At 41.8% G+C, this 19,843-nt stretch overlaps 1 protein-coding gene across 1 annotated transcript in view; it reads right to left on the bottom strand.

Moving 5' to 3' along the window:
- mcm9 (minichromosome maintenance 9 homologous recombination repair factor) overlaps positions 1–19,843 on the bottom strand; it is a 42,279-nt gene that overhangs the window by 2,672 nt on the left and 19,764 nt on the right. The window contains exons 6-13 of the mRNA XM_063222290.1: positions 12,465–12,665; positions 11,902–12,027; positions 9,173–9,292; positions 8,226–8,400; positions 5,971–6,173; positions 3,286–3,492; positions 2,822–2,904; positions 273–418 (exon numbers count right to left, since the gene is read on the bottom strand). Coding sequence (XP_063078360.1) covers positions 273–418; positions 2,822–2,904; positions 3,286–3,492; positions 5,971–6,173; positions 8,226–8,400; positions 9,173–9,292; positions 11,902–12,027; positions 12,465–12,665 — 1,261 coding nt within the window. The remainder of the gene's footprint in view (positions 1–272; positions 419–2,821; positions 2,905–3,285; positions 3,493–5,970; positions 6,174–8,225; positions 8,401–9,172; positions 9,293–11,901; positions 12,028–12,464; positions 12,666–19,843) is intronic.

Raw genomic sequence — 19,843 nt, 5'->3', positions numbered from 1 at the left:
TTTGTATTAGAGAGTCATGCCAATCAGTCATGCTGTAATCATGCACGTATCGTAGCCTCATGAAATGCATCGTTCTATCAGAGGAACGCTGTGTTAATCATATAAAAGACTACCATAGTGCTACACTACTACAACAGAACACATTAGTAACACTTAGTAGTAACACTTAAGTAACAAACACATTGCGACTTGGTCATTGCCATTCTGGTAACAGCAAAAACAGGGGCCTTGTCTTAACTGGAGGAACAAAAAAAGATGGCTAGGCGTTTTACCGGTCAAGTCTCTGAAGTTCAGCATGTAGGAGGTGCTCAAGACCCAGGCCTTCCAGAACAATCTGGCACTGTGTTTTGTACTGTTCACTGGGGTTTTCAGGAAATGCAGTGTGCAAGGCATTCACTTCACCCAGAAGAGCTCCCCCCTGTGGAACAACACATGAACAGTCAAGTAAAACAAGCATTACATGTACAGTACATACATACATACCCACATTAGGCCGAATATAGCCCAATTCTGAATGTAAGACGACTCCCTTTGTCAGGTTAATTTTTTGGGATATTTTGTTCTTTTTTTAAGACCAACATTTTGTTAAACAAAGAAAATCGGTAACACTTTCTATGAAGCCCATATCTATAGCGCATTATGAGTGCATTTATAACAAATTATAATGTGTATTATAATTACTTACAATGCATTACGACTACACCCATGATGTCCCATGATGCTTTATGTTAACAGTTATGAATAACCATGCATCTAGTTTATAACGCTTTATAAATCCAAGGGTATCATAAGTGCTCGTGACTGGATATAAACTACAGGCTGGCTGATGGGGCTTATAGTACATCATGATGCATTATAGATGTGCATTATAGATGCATCCATAAGAACTTCACTTTACTTAGAGCACACATTGACAACTTATGATCTCACATGGAACATTATAGCATCTTATGAGTCCTTATGACAGTTTATCATCCAGGTCTGTGCATAGAGGGATATAAGTACTCGATTCCATTGTTTTCAATAGAACCACGCACACTGGCGCCGATGTCCGTGGACATTCTCCGATGTCGGATAGCAATTAGAGACAAGTTCTATTTTGTCGGCGCCGCCCATTGACTACCAATGCTATGTTCGTGTGAAATTTGGTTTGGGGGTCCGAATTCTGTCGGAAGCAAAAGTGCGCCGCACTTTGTCGGAGCCGGTGTGCAGAAGTCCTAAGCCTTATCAGTCAGCCTGTAGTTTATAACCAGTCATGAGCACTTATAACACCCTTGGATTTATAAAGCATTATAAGCTAGATTCATGGTTACTCATAACTGTTAACATAAAGCATCATGAAATATCATGGGTGTAGTCATAATGCATTGTAAGTAATTATAATGCACATTATAATTTGTTATAAATGCGCTCATAATGCGCTATAGATATGGGCTTCATAGAAAGTGTTACCAGAAAATCTATTTACTGTATGTCAAAATGCTGTTCATAAATTGTGTAGCATTTAAATAGCATACATTTCACACTGTAATTTCCATGAACTCTCCTTGTAACAGAGCACAGAGGTGGCTACTCAGCACAGGTTCTCATCTTAGAGGCAGACAGGCGCTACTCTTTTGTACAGATGACCATTGAATGGCATTGACGACAACATCCAAAACCTACAGCCGTTTTGTCAAATTGCCGTTCATGTTTCGTGCATAAGTTTTAAATGGTGCGGTCAGATAGTCACAGAAAGCAGAGCTGTCCTGTTGAAACACGATTGGAAGTTGATGTTTTGGTAACACTTTATTTTAGGGATACATCTATTAGCACCAATACATGCAATGTTAATGCCTGCATAAGTACCTTGTAAGGCATGTACTAAGCAAATGCTAAGGACCACTAAGTCCTTACTAAGGTTAAATTGGTAATAAATCCCTTATTGTGCATGAACAAGACATTTGCGAATACATGCCTAACAAATGTTTGATTTTGTTCTGTACATGCCTTACAAGTTACTTATACAGGAACATTGTATGTATTAGTGCTAATAGATGTATCCCTAAAATAAAGTGTTACCAATGTTTTTTTCCCCGTCGCACGGTCCCTCCACACTGCGTTGACATTGACAACTGATAGACGTCTGATTACCATTTATGTGGACAAGACAATTTCTTGTCGCCTTTTCTATTATTCAGCGTTGTCCCATTGTTGTGAAAGATGATGGCGAAGTCTTTCAGGTTGAGTCAAAACATTATTTTTGGTGCCACTTTGACTTGTCAACCTTCCTTTTTAAAGCACTAATTTTGGAACGAAAAAGTTGTGTTATATTCGGGCTATAGTTATGCATATAGCTACTTTGAAACAGTCAACCATCACTTGTGACTGATAGCACAGTGTTTTGAACACAACAAGATATCAAGAGGTAGTGGCCTGTTAACACCATCTTAACACAACGTAAAATCCAATTAAGAACTATGGAGATTGACAACCTGAACAAAAATGACTATCAAAAGGTTCATCCTTACAAAAGCAAAAACAAACATCAGTCAGTTTTATAAAAAGTAGGTTGAATCAGTTGGGGCAATGTAGAGCTTCATGATTGATTTACCGGTAAGTTAAATTTTGAATTTTGAAAATGTATTCTATAGCAACGCAAGATTCTAAAATTCCTCCTTATATTCAATGGAGGCAAATATTCTTTGAATTTCATAGTCACTTTCAACGTTCGGCACAATTTTAAATAAAGAAAATGACTGAGATTGTGAAAGTGAGATAAATAAGTGAGAAAGTGTGAGAGCGAAAGAGAGATTGTTAAACTTGTTGTTAATCACTTGACCTGCATAGAGCATTCCATGACCGAGACCACGACCACAGCGTCCTCAACAGTCACCGTCTCCCGGAACATCAGCCTGGCATGGGCTGTGGAGGATCAGGAAACAACCGTGCAGAGAGAGAGAGACAACATTCACACATCCCTAGTTAGCTGGATGGTGTAAAAAGTTGGTTCATAGTTATATCCATTCTGGACCTGGTCCTGGGGATGGCAATGTTTACAAACCTAACCCATTTCTTTCACTTCACTCGTCTTATTCATGAGAACAGGAAAGGCAAAAAGGTGTTTATATTGCTTAAATGTGGGGATATTCTGCACCCTCGGTAAAGTGGTACACATCCGCATGTGTGCGTGCATATTACTCCCTACCCTCTGCCAGGCGTCCCAGGCTCTCCAGCATGTGTATGGTGGTGCGGGCGGTGTGTGTGTGTGTGTGTGTGTGTGTGTGTGTGTGTATTACTCCCTACCCTCTGCCAGGCGTCCCAGACTCTCCAGCATGCGTATGGTGGTGCGGGCCGCGTTGCGGCCGCTGCTCTGGCGCTGCAGCTGGTAGTAGCGGGCAAGGATGGTGTTGGCCTGCGAGGAGACACGCGGACGCAGTGTCTTGATCAGGCTGAAGTAGGCACGCATCTTCTCCATGCTCCACAGGGATGAAGAGGACTCACTTGGAGCACCTGAGGACACACAGACCAGGGAGAGGGGTTGATAACATGACGTGGTGGTGGTGGGTGTGTGTGTGTGTGTGTGTGTGTGTGTGTGTGTGTGTGTGTGTGTGTGTGTGTGTGTGTGTGTGTGTGTGTGTGTGTGTGTGTGTGTGTGTGTGTGTGTGTGTGTGCGCGCGCGCGTGAGTGAAGGGCTGCAAGACTACGCAAAAAATGCTAATCACGATTATTTGGATCAAAATTGAAATCACCATTATTCAACATTGTTGTTTGTTTGTTTTTTAATTGTAATACAATCAAATAATACAAGACTGCACGCTGAGAAATTCTCCCAAACAAGTTTATTTGTGCAATGGAAATGTTGCCCTTCATCAAAGTGCAATGAGAGCTTCTGAGAATTTGTGTAAACAAGGTGAGCTGAGGCTGTGTGTGATGTTCTGTGTGTTGAGTGTGGAAATGAGTACAGGATGGAGAGCAAGAGGGTTATTAGGAGAATGACTCAGCAACATTTTCACAGCTGCACAAAATATAATATGCAATAATAACACATAATTTGTTGTAGCTCTCAGTCCATGGGAAAATGAAGAGTAAAAGGAAGAGTAGCAGGTAATGATACAGTGCAGATTTTTGAGCAATGTTGCCAGGCAACAACATGGCTGGCTCCAAAATGACTGATTAATTGAAAAAGTTGCAAGCTGCTGATTCAAGGTCTCTTGTTAGAAGTCTTATCGTGACAAAGAGTCTAAACAAAGATTATTGCATCATTGCTCTGAAACAGAGCTGACAAAATTGCCCTGTGTGTAGTCACTTCAAGCCGGGAGAAAGAAGCAGAGGAATGGGGAAGTAGCTCAGTCAGAACACTGCTCTAGAGCAGGGATGCCAAACTCAGGCCCGGGGGCAAAATCTAGACTGAGGAATCATGTTATCATTTTATTCGGCCCGGGAGATCATTTTAAATGTGTATTACAGTTGGCCTACATATACCATTAATGTAACACTTCAACATGAAATTTGTACAGCAACCATATATGATGGGAAAGAGTCTGTGCAAAATATAACTATGGGTATGAAGTTCATGTATGCACAATTGTAGTCCATTTTTTAAAATAAATGTTGAGTTCGGCCCGCGACATCGTTCCACATTTTGATACCTCAGTCAATTTGAGTTTGACACCCCTGCTGTAGAGTTTAGCAGTGTGATGGCAGAGGGAACACGCCGTCTGTATGGCCCTAAACCATGACATGAGGGAAGAAGAGATGAAAGAACAAAAACAAGAACAATGGAGAAATGAAAGAGAGAGAGAGAGAGAGAGAGAGAGAGAGAGAGAGAGAGAGAGAGAGAGAGAGAGAGAGAGAGAGAGAGAGACGGCGGGTGGGGGGGATGGAGACGTCAATGAATCTAGAGGGAGAAAAGAGGGAGATGAAATGAGGAGAGGATGAAGAGGCAACACGGGGGAGAGTAGGAGAGGGAATAAGGGAAGGGAGAGATAAGGGAGAGATAAAAGACAGCTAAAAACGGCAGAGGGGCCTTTGCATAACGTATGTTCTACAGGGCTGTAACGACACACTCAACTCACCATTTGGTTTGTATGACAGAATTTGACCTATGATACATCCCAGGATTTTTTAAATGCGTGTCTTTGATGATCGTTGATAGGTAGAATAGGATACAAGAGGCTACAAGTCTTTTTTTTTTAAGGTTTAAAAATAATAATGATATTGATTTGAAGCTTGGATGTCCTATCATGTCATATCATACAGTATGTGGTTGTTTTCCGGACCAAAGGGTAACAGAACTTTGAAAGGGGCCATCACGATACTGTGGTCTTGAATCACTATACAATATCAACCCTACTGTTCCACCACTGTTTTCTTTTAAAGAGCATTGCACAGAGGCAGAATTCAAAAGGCTGTTATGTCTAATTACTGCTGCTGCTGAGCCACTGGGGCTGCATCAAGAACCAGGGAAATAAAAAGACACACTCTGGGTACAGTACAGTATTCAAACACAAAAAAGAGAAAGGTTGCTCGTTTTTTGTGTTATTATAAGGTCCATGTGGATATACTAAGAACAATGTCAATGCTTTGAAAAATAGACACTAAGATGAAAACATTCACACAAAAAAACAACCCAGAAAGGACGTTTTTGTGTTGAGGTCCATGAGGATTAAAAAAAAAAAAACCTTTGATGCTTTGAAATAACAATAAAGCAGATTATTTTAAGATGTTGGAATGTTTCATAGTATTCTCACTGGAAGCAACAAATGAAACAGCAAATCGTGCCAGTCAGACTGCCCAAGCTCTCTTCTAACTGGGTGCTCCATGGCAGCAGGTAAGGGTGTGAGTGTGTGCGTGCGAGTGCGAGTGCTTGTGTGTGTGTGTGCACTACTGCCTGTACCTTTATTCTGAGGTATGAAGATGATGAGGTCCCACTAAGGGTTCTTGGTGTCTCTAGATTGTGTGTCTGTGTGTGTATGTGTTCACTACTACCTTTATTCTGCAGTATGAAGGAGGAGATGATGCGGTCCCACTCGGGGTTCTTGGTGTCCAGCAGCACCAGCACCAGGTCGAAGCGGCTGAGCAGCGGGCTGGCCAGGGCCACGTTGACCGACACGGGCATGCTGGGGTCGTACTGGCCCTTGGGGTTGGTCGCCGCCAGGATGGTGGTGCGTGTGTCCAGCTTACACACCATGCTGTGGGGGGTGAGAGGGGGGTCGGAGGAGGAAGAAAGAAGGAACGGTGTGACTAAATGGAAATGTGTGACATTCTATCATTACATTACATTGCATTCCTTCTTTTAACCAAAGCGACTTACAATATAGTCATCGCCAACATTGGTAGCAGATACAAAGTGCACAGGAAATATATAGAGCAACACCTACAGATGCAAAGTAGGGTTACACATTTGCACATCATGCCACAGACATCCCAAACAGACTTATTTTTTTGGACGTTGGAACTTGAAGACGTTTCATTCCCTTTCCTCATCTTAGGAGCTTCACCACTTATAAGGTCAATGCAGATGGGAATGCTACATAATAAGAAGATATACTCTTTTCTTTTCTACTGATAGTGTACTTCACTTTACTTTACTGTTCAGTGACCTTGAGTTTTCGAAAGACAGAAAGACAATAGAAAGAAACAGTAGAAAGACCAATGCAGGGGGAGAGAGAGAGAGAGAGAGAGACAATAAAGGATGGTGACAGGAGAGGATAGGAAAACAGACACAAAAACTGCTGCAGGTGTCAAAGTCTTGAAATACAGGAAAAACGGCATCAGAGGTAACAAGAAAACATGGTGTCAGAGTAATTATATGTATACAGAGAGAGCTAGAGACAAGGAGAAGGACAGAGAACACTTTTCTATCATTGTGTTTTAGTGCAGTGAGAGTGACTGGACGGAGTGAGAGGGAGAAGCCTTCAAGCATGGAAGAGGGCTCAGATCAAGACGGTGACGTTGGCCTTTTTTGTCAGATGCTAATAACTTAAGCCTCCTTGGACTGTCTCCAGACATGCACACACGCACAATCGCAGACTAGGCGATGAGGGAGAGACTAGGGAGGCCATGTGAAGACATATTGCATTAGCCTTCAGCATAATTGACAGCTCCCTCTCTCCTGCTCGTCCGCTGGCAGGGCTGTGCTAATGCATCTTACATGAAGTGGGGCTGGGTGTGTGTGTGTGTGTGTGTGTGTGTGTGTGTGTGTGTGTGTGTGTGTGTGTGTGTGTGTGTGTGTGTGTGTATAACCAGCACCTATGCAGATATTTCTAAATGCGGATTTTTTTTAGTAGTTTACGTGTTGATAAAAATAAAAACTCAATTTTTAAAACCAGGCTTTTGAAATGTGCACTCTGAAACTCCGTTTACATGTTAATGAGAGGCCAAAACCAATGTGTTTTCAAAAACATCCATACACGTGTAAACAGCTCCTACTATGAATGAGAGAGCTCCAGCCTGAAGTTGCCATCGCCAGTCTCTCTGCCTGCCACCATATTTTTAGGGTGTCGTCACTACTACTTGAAGACTGGTCCATTAGCTGCCTGTGCTAACGCATCTCTGTTTTTAAATATATTTTTGGGCTTTTCTTGCCTTTATTGGACAAGACGGTTTAAATGTAGACAAGAAAGTAATGGGACAGAGGGACAAGGGAAAGATCGAGAAACGACTTCAGGCCAGAATCGAAGCCAGGTCCCCGGTGTGACAGTACAGTGCCTTAAGCCTGTTTGAGCCACAGCCGCAGTTGTGCTAATTCATCTTACATGAATGAGGGGGAGTGATCCAGCCGAGAGGTGCCATCCTGATCCTCCGTTCGCTACCAACTGCTGACGGGCCTCACCTTGGAGGTAAATAATGGGCTGCCTCCACACCAGACTGCTGAGTCACACCATGTGTCTCGCTGCCGTCTCGTGTGTCCCGCGGCTGCCACCAGAGTTTATGGCTAAGGACACCAGCAGTGGCGCTCTGGGACTTGCTAAGGAGGTGAACGATGGCGACGTCCCGCCTTTCCAGCACGACTGAGGAACATGCAAATGAGCTAGAGTGGCTGTGATGTGCTTTGGTGTGTGTTATGTGTGCTGGGGCAGTGGGATACTTGAGAAGAGGAAATTACAAAATGATGACACTAATGATTGATAGATAGATAGATAGATAGATGTAAATGTGTGTGTGTGTGTGTGTGTGTGTGTGTGTGTGTGTGTGTGTGTGTGTGAGTGTGTGTGCACGCGCGTGCATGTGTGCGTCCCTACCCTGCCTTGGCCACGCTGATGGTCTGCTGCTCCATGGCCTCGTGGATGCTGGTGCGGTCGTGCTCCTTGATGCTGTTGAACTCGTCGATGCAGCAAAGGCCGCCGTCCGACAGCACCAGCGCGCCCGCTTCCAGGTGCCACTCGCCCCCGTCCTTCACCGCCGCCACCGTCAGGCCTGCGGGGAGTACGCGCGCGCACACACACACACACACACACACACACATTTCAGTAAGCGAAAACAAACACATACATCCTTTACTGCTACCGTCAGCCCTGTGAGGAGCACGTACACACACACACACACACACACACGCACACGCACACACACACACACACACACGCACACGCACACACACACATACACACTTCAGTAAGAGAACACAAACACATACATCCTTTACTGCTGCCATCGCTAGCTACGCACACGCACACACACATTTTAGTGAGAGAACACAAACACATACATCTTTTACTGCTGCCACTGCCAGACCTGCAGGGAGCACGTAGACCGATGTACACACTTAGGGAGTGACTAAGCATATACGTAATAAATCCCCTGAAGACTTTGGTTTGGCTAGTGTTGTCGACTCATTTCTCTGAAAACATTTTTTTGTTCCAGACGTTACTTCCCAATTGCCATTTCAAAGCGAACTGTGACAACTAAGTACCAGCAGATGTCAGCAGGTTCATCCACAGTCACATACTGTAAATGTATATTAAACAAATGGTCCGGCTGGCCTGATGAAGACTTCACAGTGCAAATATGTAAAATGTAGACAAACACACTATCTACAAAGCTTAGAACACGGACACACACACAACAGGGATGCACACAGGCTGATCTGAATTTCATCAACCAACATTTTGAATGATACAAGAAATGTTGTTTGCCGTGATATGCAAGTCGGGCGCAGTGTGTTGTGGTGTTACGATCTGGGCAGACGCACCTGCGTTGGTGGAGCCAATGCCAGCCGTGAGGACGGAGCGAGGGGTGATCTTTGCGGCGTACTTCAGGAACTGGGACTTGCCCGTGCCAGGGTCGCCAACCAGGAGCATGTGAGACTCCCCTGGGAAGAGACATGGACACATTCAGGGCATCTACCACTGTTGCCAAAAAATTAGGGGCAGCTGTGGCCTAATGGTTAGGGCAGTGGACTTAAGATCAAAGGGTGGCAGGTTTGAATCCCACCCTTCTCCACACACCTCCATCATGGCTGAAGTGCCCTTGAGCAAGGCACCTAATCCCAGGGAGCTTGTGGGACTGTAACCAATACCCTGTAAATATGCTAGTGGCTTTGGATAAATGCATCCGCTAAGTGAAATGTAATGTAATGTAATACATTAGGCCCATCATTGCTATGGAATGTATTGATATTCACTGTAGCACACTTGATGGCAGTCCACTTTTTCAATGTAATTGAGACACAATTAAAATGTCCAAAATATTAGGCCTAATACCAGTAGTCATTAAAAAACATAAAATAATTTAAATTAATAAAATGATTTATTAGGCCTATACCACTGGGAGTAAATGGCCTATTACAGTACTAGAAAAATACTTATTCTTGTGTGTGTGTGGGCACACATTTGTGTACCTGTGTGAAAGTGTGTGTGAACGCAAAGCACTTTGACTCAAATTTGTACGTAGTTGTAATAATGTGCTAAGGCAAGGCAAGTCAAGGCAAGTTTTTAAAGCGCATTTCATACACAGGTGCAACTCAATGTGCTTCACAAAGTTAACAAATGTAAAAGCCAATTAATTTGGCACGTTATGTCACCTGTTTCTTTCTCTTGTCATGTAATATTTTTTACAAACAATACATACATCGTGTTTGTAAAACACGATTTACCATCAGCATATGTACTATAGGTAGACACAACCTCTGTTTCTAAACTAAAGAACGCTCAGACCAAACCCATTCCTCACTGAAATGTGAACATTTCTTTTCTATTTCTATGCCATCTCATAATGACATAGCGCACATAAACAAAATAATTAACAGCTGACACATTGCCAGTGGGCACGCACGCACGCACGCACGCACGCACGCACACACACACGCACACGCACACGCACACACACAGCTGGCTTGTCACAACTCAAACAGGTTGTGTCTCTGCCCAGTAATCCCTTGGGACGGAGTTTGTTAGTCTTCTCTTCCTGGACTAGCAAAGCGCTGACAAGGTTTGACTGGGCGAATAAGTGAATAAATAGCCCCAGGACACACAGACAGCCTGTAAGGGGAAGACACAGAGATCCCTGGGGGTTGGAGCACTGTGGGAGGGGAATGCAAAGACGGAAGAGGAAAACCAATGCTTCCCTGAGACTCTAAAGCCATATTCGAACAGGACAGAGTTTGTTGGTAAACTTAAGCCAACAGTTTCATCACCTGTGAAAGGGTCTGCACAAAATTACCCTGATGTCCCCAGAGGTCTGGTTAAGTGCATGAAACACACAGAAGTAAGTACTCAGTTTTGTTTAAGAGAGTTGTTCCAAACTATTTTCGTGGTTAAAATTAGGAAGCAAGGTCAAACACAATCAGATGCGCCGAAACGCATTCAGACGCATCAGCAGGCAGTTATTGTTCAATGGGCCTCCAAGCCTAATAATAAGCTTATGCTCATGAACCAATAATATATTGTGGAGATGGCACGCACATGACGACAAGACTGTCACAATGGTGCATTAAGATTTACCCCTCCCACTTTCTGATGGCTTACTGAGACATTTTAGGCTAGTCTGAACCTGCCATTTCTCTTACCGACATTATGAGATAAAATCACACTACCCCATGTCCACACATAGAACTAGTCCCGTTCGAATAGGGATGTGTTTGCGTGCCAACAGGCCACTTTAACAGTAGGCATAATAGGAAGCGCATTTAAAAAAATGCAGCTGATACTTCACACAAAAAACTCCAACAATTCAATATTCAATTCAATTACAAGTCACTGAGGGGAAGTTTTCAAATTCCTTCAGGTAAAGTAGTAGTAGTACTTTATTGTCCCCATGGGGAAAATTTGTTTGCAGTACAGACGCTGGCACATGAGACACAGACAGGTATAACAGATCAGCGAACAACAACAAAAACAAAACGAAAACAAAACAGACAGGAAAGACAGACCTGCATACACTATACTATACAACAAAGCTGATGGCTAGATTAAGACATCACCTCGTTAAGTGCCTTAATAGCTTGAGGGATGAAAGAAAACCTCAACCTGTTTTTAGACAGGAAGGGGACAAAAGCGGCGTCCAGATGGCAGGAGTTGGAAGCAAGAGGACAGTGGATGTGTATACTGTTCAATTATTTTGTCTGCCTTTTTTAGCAGTCTGTCCTTGTAGAGACTCTCCATGCTTGGCAGAGGAAGGAAGAATCCTGTATAACTACGAGCTTATCTTATAGGGTGGTCTATGTATAAGACTGATTTAGATAAGATTTCACTCTCATGGGAATGCATAGGAGAGATATCCCCAACCTGGAGTGCAAGTGATCGCAAATTACAGTATGCATGGCCACTGATAGCACACATATTAGTTTTCATCTTGTCCTGACCTTGTGGGGGGGCTCATCTGGCCCCAGGGCCGCCATTTGAATAGGCCTGGTGTAGGGTCATACATTTCCATGTCTTTACTTTTTCACATGGGAAGGGAAAAAGGCTCCACATACTGTACCTCTGACCTTGGTTCCAGACGCATCTATTCTCTGCACTCCGCCAGCTAGCACCATGGCAACAGCCAGCTTGACAACGTACATTCCAAACACCTGCGGGCACAGGCTCATCAGAATTTGGTTCCTGCCTTGAACAGAAATAAAATACAGCATATAAGTCAATAAAACACAGAAAAAATAATATCATTTTTTAACAAGATTTTTCTTCAGGAGTTTTTCTTCAGATCACAAGGGACATAGAGGTATTAAAACACAGCAAATAAATGTAAGAAAACTTGATGGGGCAAGCAGGTTATTTTCTTGAATGTATACATTTACACTAAATATAAATAAAAGCTCTTTTCAGTTCTGGTCTGGTGGTAGACTCAGAACGCAGGTCGTTATACACTGCTCTAAATCCCTTCCCTTCTCGAATTGACAGTTGGGTAGTTACAAGATATAAGATTTTGTTATTATAATATTCCAGTACTTGTGGTATTTCCTTTATAAGCAGTGAAAAGCTTTGGGCTCAAAATGTTTCGATGTTTTTTTATTTTGTCTTGGTGTGCCTGACCAACACCCTTACCCACGATTGGATCGTGCTTGTTTTTGTCCCAGAATTCATCAAACTCCTTCTGCACATCCTCCAGCACCACGGCTCCAGAGCTCTGGTCGTTTTTCACCTCGATGTAGTTGGCCTTGAGCACCACCTCCACCTCACAGCGTGCGTCCTGAACCAAGGGCTTCCAGCGCTGGCACACCACGCCGTACACAGTCACGTCATCACCTGTACATGTCAGACAGTCGCCATTATGATAGGACTTGGAATTAAAAAAAAAAACACTTCTGCAAAAAACTGTTTTAATTATTACAATCATCACCTGTATGAATGAGAATCTTCAGTGTCAGCGACATTCTCATTTGACAAAATGTGCAGAATTCTCCCAATAAAGGCATGATTTACATAAAAATAAAAGTGATCAAATTGGAGCCACGGTGCCCTCTCTGCATGTGTGCTCCACTGCCTGTTCTGATTTCGCTAGTGGAAGCAGAATTCTGATAGTTGCCTTAGTGACATGGCCGCTGCAGAGGAAAAATAAATGTAATCATTTCCAAAACTTAATTTGTAGGACAAGTTTGAAATGTCAGTCTGAGAATCAATTTGAACAACTGATCCGCCTGAGGTCAATGCACCTCTACAAGATGGCAGAGGCTATTACCATCAGCCATGAGGAAGGGAATAAGGTGTGCCTCTGTAACAAAATAACATGCTGCCATGGTTATTGTGAAAAGATAGACAGACATCACAAACGCATGTAAACAATGACCATGTAAAAGCTATGGCCAAATGGCTTAATGAATGAATCCCATGTTTGAATCCCAAACCAGTAGGAAGGATATGGGTGCTCTCCAGTGCCCTAACCCGTGCGTGCACCCCTGGGGGTGTGTGGGCCTGCCACAAGGGGGTGCACCAGCTGAATTGAGCAATGGCGGATATCTGTGTTTTTATGCAGCATTAAGGAAAATGAAGTAGCTATTAATTGTATGGTGAATTGTATGCTTGGAGAAACATCAAGTCTATTGGAAATGAGGATTCCCAAATGACTCTTCTTCATGTGCAATGATTTGTGCAGTGAAGCCATATTTGAGTGGCCATAAGTACACCAAAACATTTGCTTAGGGGGTGCGCGAACCACATTAAAATATACAAGAGGGTGCACAAGGAAAAAAGTTTGGGAACCTAAGTTTGAGGCTAATCCGTGGCTGAAAAGGCCTTGGACAAGGCACCTCACCACAACATTACTCCAGGAACTGTAACTAACAGTCAGCCTGCCACCAGCAGCTAAGGTGCTTAAATAAACTTTTGATGGCATTTTTTGTTAAAAGTTGGCAACCATGCCAGAAGTTATCAGCATGGACTAAGGTTTCAGAATCACCTGGTTGCCAACATGGAACTTGACCTTTAAGGTCAAATCTGAAGGTCAAAAGGTCAAACACAGTCAAATAACAGTGTTATTTAGTTAAAAATTGTTACAAAGTTGTTAAAAGTGGCCAACCATGCCAGAAGTCATCAGCATGGATTTAGGATTCAGAATCAACTTGTTGCCAATACTGAACTTGACCTATAAGGTCAAATTTGAAGGCCAAAAGGTCAAAAACAGGGTATTTTCATGCTAGTCTTTTTTGGGAACTTTATATTCATGGAATTATTTTTCAAAAGTTGGCAACCATGCCAGAAGTTATCAGCATGGGCAAGGGTTTCAGAATCACCTGGTTGCCAACTTGGAACTTGACCTTTAGGGTCAAATATGAAGGTCAAAAGGTCAACCACGGTCAAATAACAGTGTTATTTAGTTAAAAATTGTTAAAAAGATGTTGAAAGTGGGCAACCATGCCAGAAGTCATCAGCATGGACTAAGGATTCAGAATCAACTTGTTGCCAACACGGAACTTGATCTTTAGGGTCAAATTTGAAGGTCAAAAGGTCAAAACCTATGTATTTTAAGGTTAGACTTTTTGGGGACTGTGTTCATGGAAATCTTTTTCAAAAGTTGGTAACCATGCTAGAAGTTATCAGCATGGACTAAGGTTTCAGAATCACCTGGTTGCCAACATGGAACTTGACCTTTAAAGTGTTTATGAAACGAAAACAAAGTAAAGGAATTTGACCATTTCCGGGACAGATTCTGAAAGTTCTAAGCCTTGTGAATAAAATGGGATATTGTCTGGGTGATATTTTGTCCTAAAAGTCATGTTAAAACGTTCCCAAAAAGTGTTATGTTCGTTTTTTTTTGGTGACATGCAAATTTTATGCAAATGATATGCGTGACATAAAAGGGGGGAGTTCACCTCATTCCACCTTGTTCAGATCAATGGCGGCTAGTACCAAACCAAAGCGCAGTGTCAAGCAGTGTGTTGCTGGAGGGCCGAACGGTGCCAGCTGCAAAAATGGCTACTTGACAGAAGGAATATCTTTGCACAAGTTCCCTTCTGTGAAGAATGATGGAACTGTGGCCAACTGTGGCCAACTGTGGAGAAGGCTAAAACAAGGGCTCTGTGGATCCAATTCGTACGCAGGCACCGGTGTGGCAGCTTTTGTGATATGCACCGGATTCTCATCCGCCCTGTAGGCTATCTGCTTGTAGGATAGACTGAGTAAAGTTAAGTATAGGGTACAGTTGGGCTAAATCAAATATGCCTGTGTAACAACAAGACTCTGATCTAATTCCAAAGTGTAGGCATAACATAAATGACAGCCCCAAAACATTTGCTGACCATATCGAAGATTGTGTAATCTCTGTTTATGTTGACATTCGCTTCCTGCCATATATTTGTCCCACATCGCTTGCCATAGCCTCGTACAAGCAGATGTACAGTACATGTGGATGAGAATTCCGGTGCATATCACAAAAGCTGCCACACCGGCGTGGTTTTGAAGCAAGCTCATGGTCATTGTTGTGCTCGGCACATTTCCACCCCTCGTGCTTCACCACAAATGTGGAGATCACGGGCATGGTTGGACTGAAGAGTTGTCTCAAGCAGTTCCAACAATTGACATCGCCGGCGTGCAGACTGAAACTGCCCCTGTAACTGCTCGTGCACTGCTTTGCTTTAGGCTACGTTTTACCTTGTCCATCTGCTTTGTATGTTGTTTTCAGGAAAGGGTAATGCACATTACATGCCAAACCGGTGCAAATGCTCTCGGGATATGCACTTTTTGTTGATTGCCATTCAACTGGTCAATAAATTGGTTTTGGGATATCCGCGCTTCAGCCTCCGTGGTGCTCTCGGTCGAGGACAGCCAACTCACAGACTGGGCTACTGCTTAGCGAATAAACGGAGATGCATATAGAGTAGGCCTACTTTTTTTCTCTCTTCTTTTTTTTTTAGGATTTCAGGGCTGCTCCAACAGCCTATTACCTCCGTTTTTTCTCTAGTTGATAATATTTTTGCATGTACATGCATTTCAATCACACTATATCACGCAATTGAATCAAAATGCCCCCCATTTGTCAACAAATACACACGCCATGTCATCTTTGGGTCATGGCAAAGCGCCCTTAGCAACCGTAACCATAAGAAAAAACAAACTGTCAGGCTAGGTCAACAATCGTCACTTCGCCTGTCAGACATGTCACTTTCTGCAGATGTATCAGTGCCTCTGAAATAGATTTGTGCTGCTGTTTTTTTTTTTCTCATGAGGTTGGATGTGTGGTTTTTTCGACACGCTGATGTTTGTATCAGAATTTTGGTTCCTTTATAAGATGTGGGTCCATCAAATGTGTGTTGTTTTCTCAGATCGCCATACTAGCAAACCAGGGACTCTCCTCTTTGATGTCACAGCCCAGCTCATTAGTCACACCAAATTTCACAGAATTCACACTTTGAGTTGCCATTTTCACAAGTTCCTCCAGGATGATTGGGTTCAAAGTCTCATCGATGCCATCAGAAAAAACAAGGCTTTAATGGGAATGACCGTTTGTTTTCGTTTCATAAACACTTTAAGGTGAAATCTGAAGGTCAAAACAATGTATTTTCTGGATAGTCTTTTTTGGTGATCTTTATATTCATGGAATTCTTGTTTTCAAAAGTTGGCAACCATGCTAGAAGTTATCAGCATGGACTAAGGTTTCAGAATCACCTGGTTACCATATACAGCTCCAGGCCTTTTTATTAGAATACCATGAAAAAGTTGATTTATTTCCATAATTCCATGAATAATGTTAAACTGTCATGGATTGTAGATTCATGGCCCAGTTTTTTAACTATTCCAATCATTATTTTTTTTTCTTTTTATATACGTTGGCCTTCCAGCTCAAAAAACCCATGAATTGGGGAATTCGCATTATTAGAATATTGTTATAAAATCACATTTTTCTTCATCAAAATTCGGGTCACATTAAATCAGTTGAAATTTGGTACTTTCTACATAACATGCAATGGTCAATACTTGGTTAGGACATTCTCTGTCTTCATAATGGCCATGATGCGTTTAACATTGAAGTCAATGGCAAAAAACAGTGCATGGGAGTTATGGAAGCCCAGATATCCTTGATGCTTTGCTGTCAGCTGTTCTTGTTTGTTGACCTGGTGCCCCACACTTCCCTCTTCAATATACCCGAAGATTTCCATGCCACGTTTTTGTGTTAACTCACCAGTTTAATTCTGACTCAACAGAAATTAAACCCCATTCATTTTCAATGGGGTTTCATTTCTGGTTATTTAGAATTAAACTGGTGAGTTAGCGCCAAAACGTGGCATGGAAATCTACAGGGTATATTGAAGAGTGAAGTGTGGGGTACCAGGTCAACAAACAAGAACAGCTGACAGCAAAGCATCAAGGATATCTGGGCTTCCATAACTCCCATGCACTGTTTTTGCCATTGACTTCAATGTTAAACGCATCATGGCCATTATGAAGACAGAGAATGTCCTAACCAAGTATTGACCATTGCGTGTTATGTAGAAAGTACCAAATTTCAACTGATTTAATGTGACCCGAATTTTGATGAAGAAAAATGTGATTTTATAACAATATTCTAATAATGCGAATTCCCCAATTCATGGGGTTTTTGAGCTGGAAGGCCAACGTATAGAAAAAGAAAAAAAATAATGATTGGAATAGTTAAAAAACTGGGCCATGAATCTACAATCCATGACAGTTTAACATTATTGATGGAATTATGGAAATAAATCAACTTTTTCATGGTATTCTAATAAAAAGGCCTGGAGCTGTAGAACTTGACATCTAAGGTCAAATTTGAAGGTCAAAAGGTCAACCGAGGTCAATTAAAAAATCGGGTTTTTGGTGATGTGCTTTCATAAAATACAAATTGTTTGCATGGTACTGTATATTGATTAATTAGTAGGCCTATAATTTAATATGATTTGATTTGGCTCATCATGGTGGGGCTCTGGCCTGTCATCCTTAGACATTCATCATAGCTCATTAGCATAAAATTAACTTAAACTTGTATTTTCATTCTGGTCATCTAAATTGCTTTATTCTTCTTTGTGAAGCACATTAAGCTGCTGGTATGAAATGGGATATGCCTTGGCTCACCAGTGAATTTGCTTTGCCCCATCAATTCACAAGCTTTCCATAGAAAAAATAATGACTTCTGTTATTTCGAATGTGTTTCAAATGGTTATAGCAATGAAGGATACTTGCTGATTTGCTATGTCATATCATGGTTAGGAAATGAAACCTACAGTAAGAGTAGAGCAAGTATTGCACACTTTTCTTGATGTTCCCATAACTACTGTAGAATGTTCTGTTGCAATTTCCCAGGCTTGAGTTTTTGTGTCACCTGTCCAAAGCAACATGCTTATCTTTGGGTATTGATCGGTCTAGACATGACTTTTTTCAGAAAGACAAAAAGGCAATTGATATGTTACCACCAAGTGATGCATATGGATTGCATCTTGCATAAGCAAATCAGCAGGCAAATGTATGGTTGCAGTCTGACAAAGTACATATTAACAAAGACACTGAGGAGGCAGGTGGTTGGAAAGTTGTAGACCAACACTTGATGGCTGTGTGGCAAAGGAAACCTCCAGTCCCACATAGTAGCTTAGGACTGATAAGATGTGGTTGTAGAACCAAGTGACCAATACATGCCTGCAGTTGCCTGAGGAATGGACAGCCCTGTATACCTGCATGTGATTAAAATGTGGAATGTTTAAACGCCGTAGGGATAGAACATGATCTGGATGACACAATCTTTTTTGTAATAACAGCAACAATAGCTCCTTCAAATACATAAATATTCAGTATGTACTGACATCACATTTGAATCTTAATTATCATTTCAATTATTATTGAAGTAAAGAAACAATATGATGAATTACATTCTTGTTATTGACCATTTGCAATAATAACTTTCATTCATACCCTAATAATAAAGACTATATAACTTCTAAATATACAGTCTCCTAAAGTATTGGAACAGAAAGGCAAATTTCCTTGTTTTTGTTGTTCACTGAAGACTTGGGTTTAAAGGGGCTCTAAGTAGGATTAAAAGGTTCATTAATCACTGTTCAGAGTCATCTGATACTTATTTGAGTCATTAGTAGATGAAGGGTGACTCTCGCGACCACTTCCACAGTCCACTGTCAGAAAACCCCAAATGCAGCTTTTGACAGCGCTGTCCGCTATGGGAGAATCCTCATCAAAACAGTGTTTTATTTTCTTTAACATTATTTGTTCCAATACTTTCACTCACCTAAAATGATTTAAATAATAAGAAATATCTCCTCCAGGTACTAATTATTCAATACATCATGCAAACAACATGTATTTTATGAAAGTACATCACAAAAACTCGGTTTTTACCTCGGTTGACCTTTAGACCTTCAAATTTGATCTTAAAGGTCAAGTTCTATGCTGGCAACCATGGACCATGAAACCTTTGTCCGTGCTGATAACTTCTAGCATGATTGTCAACTTTTGAAAAAGAATTCCATGGATATGAAGCCCCCCTCAAAAAGGCAAACCAGAAAATGCTACAATGCTACATGGATACATTGACTTTCACTAGCTTAGCGACATATTCCCTCTTTTAACTTGTCTTAAAGCAAGACAACGCTTAACATGAAAAATAAGACACTTTACCACCTTTATAAACCCCAGCCAACGATTTCAACTGTATTAAGCCCCAAAATAGTGGCATACCCCTTTAAAGGTCAAGTTCCATGTTGGCAACCAGGTGATTTTGAAACCTTAGTCCATGCTGATAACATCTAGCATGGTTGCTGACATTTGAAAAAGAATTCCATGAATATACAGTTCCCAAAATAGACTAACCAGAAAATACATTGTTTTTGACCTTTTGACCTTCAAATTTGACCCTAAAGGTCAAGTTGCGTGTTGGCAACAAGTTCATTCTGAATCCTTAGTCCATGCTGATGACTTCTGGCATGGTTGCCCACTTTTAACACCATTGTAACATTTTTAAACTAAAT

This window comes from Engraulis encrasicolus, chromosome 18 (genome assembly GCF_034702125.1).
Source record: "Engraulis encrasicolus isolate BLACKSEA-1 chromosome 18, IST_EnEncr_1.0, whole genome shotgun sequence".
Taxonomy (NCBI): Eukaryota; Metazoa; Chordata; class Actinopteri; order Clupeiformes; family Engraulidae; genus Engraulis; species Engraulis encrasicolus.
Note: the sequence above shows the minus strand (reverse complement) of the source record. Positions and strands in the feature narration are given on the sequence as shown.